The sequence below is a fragment of the Zootoca vivipara genome, chromosome 17 (genome assembly GCF_963506605.1).
Source record: "Zootoca vivipara chromosome 17, rZooViv1.1, whole genome shotgun sequence".
Classification (NCBI taxonomy): domain Eukaryota; kingdom Metazoa; phylum Chordata; class Lepidosauria; order Squamata; family Lacertidae; genus Zootoca; species Zootoca vivipara.
The window spans coordinates 9,228,792-9,235,218 of record NC_083292.1 but is presented as its reverse complement, the minus strand read 5'-3'; the positions used below and the strand labels follow the sequence as shown (position 1 = coordinate 9,235,218).

The 6,427-nt window shown below is 45.8% G+C and overlaps 1 protein-coding gene across 23 annotated transcripts in view; it reads right to left on the bottom strand.

The window, feature by feature from the left end:
- Positions 1-1,789: 1,789 nt before the first annotated feature.
- The window catches only part of EP400 (E1A binding protein p400), a 78,746-nt gene continuing 74,108 nt past the window's right edge, over positions 1,790-6,427 (bottom strand). For all 23 annotated transcript variants that reach the window (XM_035097685.2, XM_060269626.1, XM_035097681.2 and 20 more), the window contains 4 exons: positions 6,083-6,216; positions 4,972-5,130; positions 4,660-4,737; positions 1,790-4,474 (listed from right to left, as the gene is read on the bottom strand). In XM_035097685.2, coding sequence (XP_034953576.2) covers positions 4,205-4,474; positions 4,660-4,737; positions 4,972-5,130; positions 6,083-6,216 — 641 coding nt within the window. In that variant the 3' untranslated portion in view covers positions 1,790-4,204. The remainder of the gene's footprint in view (positions 4,475-4,659; positions 4,738-4,971; positions 5,131-6,082; positions 6,217-6,427) is intronic.

Genomic DNA, 6,427 nt, shown 5'->3' with positions numbered 1-6,427 from the left:
GTTGCGAACTTGTTTTCCTAAGCTGGAATGGTATGCCCTTTTTAAAATGTGTGTGTTATGGGGGTGTTATTGGGTGGTTGTTTTTATTTTGATTATGTGCTTTGGGGTTTTATAATTCTGATTTTATCCTTTGAACTGCCCTGAGACCTGTGGGTATAGGGCGGTATATAAATTCAATAAATAGTACTAAAATAATAATGTTCCCCAACCCATCCCTTTTATCTTATAACCCCAACAATAAGGGGGTTGGATCAGATGACTGACCCTCAATGTCCCTTCCAACTCCACAGTTCTGAAGTATATGCTGTATAAGAGTTTTTACGTACTAAAAATAAAAGTGTGTCAGGATGCATCCCTGTCGCACTTGGGGAGATTTATCAAGCTACGCTTAAAAAGTGAAGCCAATTGGGCTTTTGTGACCAGGATGACCTCTGTGACCAGGCTGGGATGTAAGAACTCAGCTGGTCTTTCCGGTATCCTGCTCTCAGGTTGTTCAGGGCTACTACAGTAAGTGTTGACAGAAGTTGAGAGACATTGCATAGGCAGCCTGGAGGTTTGGCATCATTAGGCACCAAAAGCATAGGAAAAACATGGCCACACATGATTAGAATTACTTTCCTCTGGGTTAAGGGATCTAGCCCTGCCTGGTAGGAGGCTATCATTTCGGCATGTGTCTCAGAGACAATGGAGTAAGCCTCTGGAGGTGAAGTCAAACTGCTGTGTTAGCAACTCAAAAGTGCAGATGGCAAGAGCCCCCTCTCAACTTCACTGATAAGAAGGTCCAAAGGACAGCAGAACAATACTTTTGGAGTACTTCTTATATTGTAGATACCTTCCCCTTTGACAGCAATGTCTCACACAGATTGTAACTGACATGTAGAAAGGACTCTATGAACTGAAAACAGAGATGTTATGTGTACCTTTGTTATCCATGAAAATCTTTTAAAATAAAAGCTAATAATAGTAAAAAAAAAAAAACCTGAAAACTGGGGCGGGGGGGGGGACGTTTGGCACCAAGGCGCCATCCAACCATCTTAGGGACTCCACTCCAGATGTGTAAGTTTTACGCCTTAGCTTTTTCTCCCCCAAAGATATCCCTCAAGGAAGCGGAGGTTTAGAGTCAGAGTTTTTCTCCTCCCAAGTGGGCTCCCTTCCCAGGTTGACAAGCCCCATCTGCCCTGCACTCTGGTGCCTTGGCTAGAATATTGATTCTGACTTGGGTGAATCATGTTCAAAGCCCTGCTCAGTGATTAATTAGGTAACTAAACATACTGCCCCCCCACCCTATTTTATACCTACATTCAAAATACCAGAACCCTCAGCTCTTTGGGCAACTGCCCCTCCAGAAGCATCTCCCCCCTCGACAAGGCAAGGTCTGCCTTCCTCTCTCTCAAGTGATGTTTACTCCCAGGTTAAGTACCCAATGCAACTTCTCCTTCTTGCCTAGATCAGTGTCAGAGTCTTGCTCTTAGCCTATACTGCAACTGTTCCTTTTGTTTCAAGACTCGCTCTCCCTATTTATTTTGGAGACAGGGGAGGTGTCTCTGTTTTGACATTAGTGCACACGGAGTTCTAATTTCAGCTTCTTCCTGTTTATCACCTCTAGGATGATGCATCTTGATAAAAGGTCGAACCTGCAAAGCTGTTTTAAAGTTTATGGAGTTTTATTAGCCTCCCCTTCCCCTCATGGTTTCCAAGGGGGAAGGAACTAACATTTTGTGGCAAGGAAGCAGATCCTAAGGGGTCAATGCAAAATACAAAAGTCCCAAGAAATAATGGCAGCCGTGTGTTATAAAAATGTACACTTTATTACACCTTCAGGTAGGATACATCACAAGTCCTTACAATCCTACTGGTCAAGTACAAATGTTTTATGTTCATAAAGATATTTACAAATTAGACTGGCTTTCTAACACACTTTTTGTGAGAGAGAGGGAAGAGGAGGGAGAGACAGAGGGGAAGAGTCTAATTTTCATCTTCACTGTCTGTAGAAATAGACATTGCTTCTGCTGACACAATCAAAACCAAACACAGAGGCTGTCAAAAAAAATGCGGGGGGGGGGGACCTTTACGTTTTCTTTTTTGTTTACATTTACACCCCACTGCATTTATACACATAATAAAGATATAAACATTTTTTCCAGAAGTAAAACCAGAACTAACTACACTTTTTGGAGGGGGGTGGTGGAAATCAGTATATGGTATGAAATAGGCGCAATGATCTCCCAGGAACCAGCGTCTATGCATGACCCACTCATCTCCAGAGGCTAACGCAAGAAATATTCTGGGTGGTTCCCAGCCACCTCTGCGGGTGAGGGCTCATGGGAGTTGTAGTCCATAACATCTGGAGGGTACTAGTTTGGCAAGCCCTCTGCTAACACAAGAGACATTCAAAGTGGCTCCCAACCATCTTTTTTGTGTGTGTTGTCGTTGCCTTCAGCTTGCATTTTAATTCTTCCGCTGCCTGTGTAATAGCAGCTCTCACAAACACAAACCAACAAACATAATAGTACAAAGCTATCGAGGGAGGGTTGATCTGTCTCTACTTCTTTTATGTACAAACACTTATTTTTTATAAAAACAAACAAACACACACACACAACTGACAATTGTAAAAACTGATGCTCCAATAAAAGCAGGTATGTTGCAATAGGGAAATGAATTTAAATGAAAGGGCTAAGGGCTCTGCAGGTTCAAAACATTGCCTGTGCTCTCTAACAGTTGCAGTCCAATAATTCATGTACTGTAGGCAGAACAGGAATCTATGTTGGCCCCAATCCACGAGAGCTTAGCACAGAGCCCACTGTGACCCACAAGCTTTGGGCAGACTCTGTAGTCATGGGCTGGCTCGTCAGTCTGAGAAGAACGGCAGAACCCCCACCCTGCGAACCATGGTCCTCTTTCTACCATTTAATACTATCTCATTTTGTTCTCATGGCACATTGTGCAGCATAGTAGCCAAAACAGCAGACAATCTGAGGTTCCAGAAGCAGTGTCAGTTTTTAACACATGGCAAATACATTTTGCCATGAATTTTTTTTGGGGGGGGGGGGGTTGAGGGAGTCAGAAGCTGCTGTCCCTGATTGTTTCACAGTTGCTCAGGAACTCAAAAATTAGTAAGGCAGGCGAAATTTGCAAAATTAGCAACCCACAAATGCCCCACATGAAGATTTCGTTTCTTATCGTTTGCTAAAACAAGAGCCCCAAACATTTTGATCCAGTTCTTTACTCAACTAAAGAATTTAGACTGAATTTTTTTAGTTCCTCTTCCTATAAAGCAGAGACAATTAAAACAGATCCCAACAGTGGAAAAAATACCAGGGCATCCTCCCAGTCTGGCTGCCCCATGAGAGAAATAAGGGCAATGAACCGTTTTTGCTTATCAATCGTTAATGAAACCTTTCTTTTTACAAATTAAGTGGGGTAGGAAGAGAAACAATGGGTTATAATTAAACAAACGGATACTATCACGTAGTATTTATGTCCCCCAAAGACACATGCTTGGATTATTATTACCTTAAAAGTGGAAAAAATGAGAGTGAAAGCCTATGGGTGAGTGCTTTAAAAAAAACTGTACAGGTGGGGAGGGGAACAGGACACACAACTTGACACACAGCTAGCAAATGTTTCTTTTTTAAAAAAAGGACTTACAAAAATGGAGACTGAAATATGGTTCATAATTACAGATACTTACAAACCTTCACATGCATTGGCTAAATGTTCTGGAGAGAGCTTCAATCAAAGCCCCACTCCCAGCCAACTTATGAAGGGCTTGTCACAACTCAACTTCAAAACAAGTGGAGAGGACTCCTGCTCTGCCAGCCATTGACTGAGCATTGCCTTTTAGTCATTTGAAACCCACTCAAAGAGGATTTCCCTATGGCAGTGATGGTGATATGCTAGACTATGCAGATTTCTACGGATACTTGAGAGCAACCTCTTCGCTTATCTCTCTTATGAAAACAAGCAGAGATCCAAGTCTTTAAATATTTACACGGCGTATGGTTTGAACGTGCGGCCTTCCTGGGAACTTCACACAGGGTCAGAATCACAAAGTGCGCCTGCAGCTTTTTGGGGAGAGGCTCTCTGGTGAAGGGACTGCCGGCAAAGCTTTTCCTGTGCAAACAGGTCTGCAGGCTCCAGATTTGCAGGAAGCACAAACAGCGTGTCCTCCTTTGCTCACTGCTGTGAGGTCACCGTGGACTCAGCTGGGTTTGTTGGGTGCCTTTATCCTGACCGGAGCCCTCATTTGCACTTTTGCTTGCTGAGTCTGGCTGTCAGACGATGCCGGAACCTGGGATGGGTTCTGTACGCCGGCTGCCTGAATCTGGGGAGATGCTGTTGTGACAACCTGCTGCTGGACCAGTTTCTGTGGAACCACCTGAGCAGTGGCGGTGGTGGCAGGGATGACTTGGACCTGGTGCTGTCCTGCTGTCGTCTGGGACAAAGTCACCGTCTGTGGCTGAGCTTGAACCTTGGGGGGGGGGTGCGGGGAGGGAGGAAAAGGGGAAGAGGTCAACAGAAATGTTTGCTAGTGAACATCACACTTTGTTAAGTGTTCGATCCTTTCTAAAGGCAATTTCAGAAGTTACACTTCCCCGCTTAAGATTTTTGAAAAAATGCATCCAAGTTTGAAACGTGGAATTCCACAAACCTTACCTGCTGGGAAACAGACACCACCTGCTGAATATTGGCTACCGCTGCCTGTTGCGAGACCACTTGTGGGAGCTTTGCAACCTTTTAAGAACAACACATTGGGGGAGAAGGGGTTTGTCATTTAAAAAGTATCCAGCATTCTGCCAATGTTTGACTTCAGCCGGTGTCTGTGGGCTCCACACCCGACTGATCTGGGGATGATCTGGGTGGAAACAGTCACCGAACAACCAGCAGGGAAACGGGAAAGGCTCTTATTGTGTGAGTACCAATATCAGATCCTCGTCAAAGAGAGGGGAAGAGGCACAGTAGCCTTACCTGTATTTGGGTCTGGACTTGTTGGGCTCCACCAGGTTTCTGGGCCTGAGAAATCGGCGTTGGTAGGAACTGTGCCTTGATGGCCGGTTGCGTAGCGTAGACTTTCTGCTGCTGTGATGTCTGCTGTTGGGCCTGGACAGTGACTTGCTGGGCATTGATCTGAAAGGGCAAAATAGGGCATTCAACCTCTTCGAGTCAGCACACTGGTTAAAAATGTCAGATTAGACTGGAAGAACCAGGTTCCGATTCCCCATTTCCCACAGGAAAATCACTGGGTGACCTTTGCCAATCACGACCTCTCTTCCCAAACTACCTCACAGGCTTGCTTAGAGGATACAGAGGTGTGTGGAAGCATGCATTGCCCTAACCTTCTTCGGGGAAAGGCAGGATATGGAACGTAACAAACAGTGGAGTTCTCTGAATCCAGGACACGGCTAAAAAGGTAAAGGGACCCCTGACCATTAGGTCCAGTCGTGACCGACTCTGGGGTTGCGCGCTCATCTCGCATTATTGGCCGAGGGAGCCGGCATATAGCTTCCAGGTCATGTGGACAGCATGACAAAGCCGCTTCTGGCAAACCAGAGCAGCACATGGAAACGCCGTTTACCTTCCCGCTGTAGCGGTTCCTATTTATCTACTTGCATTTTGACGTGCTTTCGAACTGCTAGGTTGGCAGGAGCTGGGACCAAGCAACGGGAGCTCACCCCGTCACAGGGATTCGAACCGCCGACTTTCTGATCAGCAAGCCCTAGGCTCAGTGCTTTAACCCACAGCGCCACCTGGGTCCCAAAGGTAAAGGGACCCCTGACCATTAGGTCCAGCCGTGACCGACTCTGGGGTTGCGCGCTCATCTCGCATTATTGGCCGAGGGAGCCGGCGTATAGCTTCCAGGTCATGTGGCCAGCATGACAAAGCCGCTTCTGGCAAACCAGAGTAGCACATGGAAACGCCGTTTAAGTACATGCAAATCTTTGCCCTATGCGACAATTTACTTACTGGTGATAACAGCAGGCCATTCCTCCATCTTTAGCATGCTTCTAATGGCCAACATATCCCACCTTAATGGTAATGCAGCGTTTGCAAAGGCAGTAACAGGAACATAGAGGGGTACCTTTTGCTGAACACCAGGTTGTCCTTGGGCAACCTGAGGCTGGATGGCTTTCTGCTGCTGGGCTGCCTGGTGATGCTGCTTGAGTTTCAAGAGCTGCTGGACATTCAGTGGCTGAGCCACCACAGTCTGTCCTCCTGTGCAGGATATGAAGGACGGAACTAAAAGACTGGACACTGCAAGTTCTGAGACATTGTTCACAGTGATGCTCCGCAATACCTTTTTGGAATCCCTTCCTGTTAAATATTAGACTGTTGTGTTTTCGGTGCCTGCTGAAGACCTTCCTCTTTCAACATATCTTTCCCCACTACTGCTCTTTTATCAGTAGTCCTGTCTATTAAACAAACC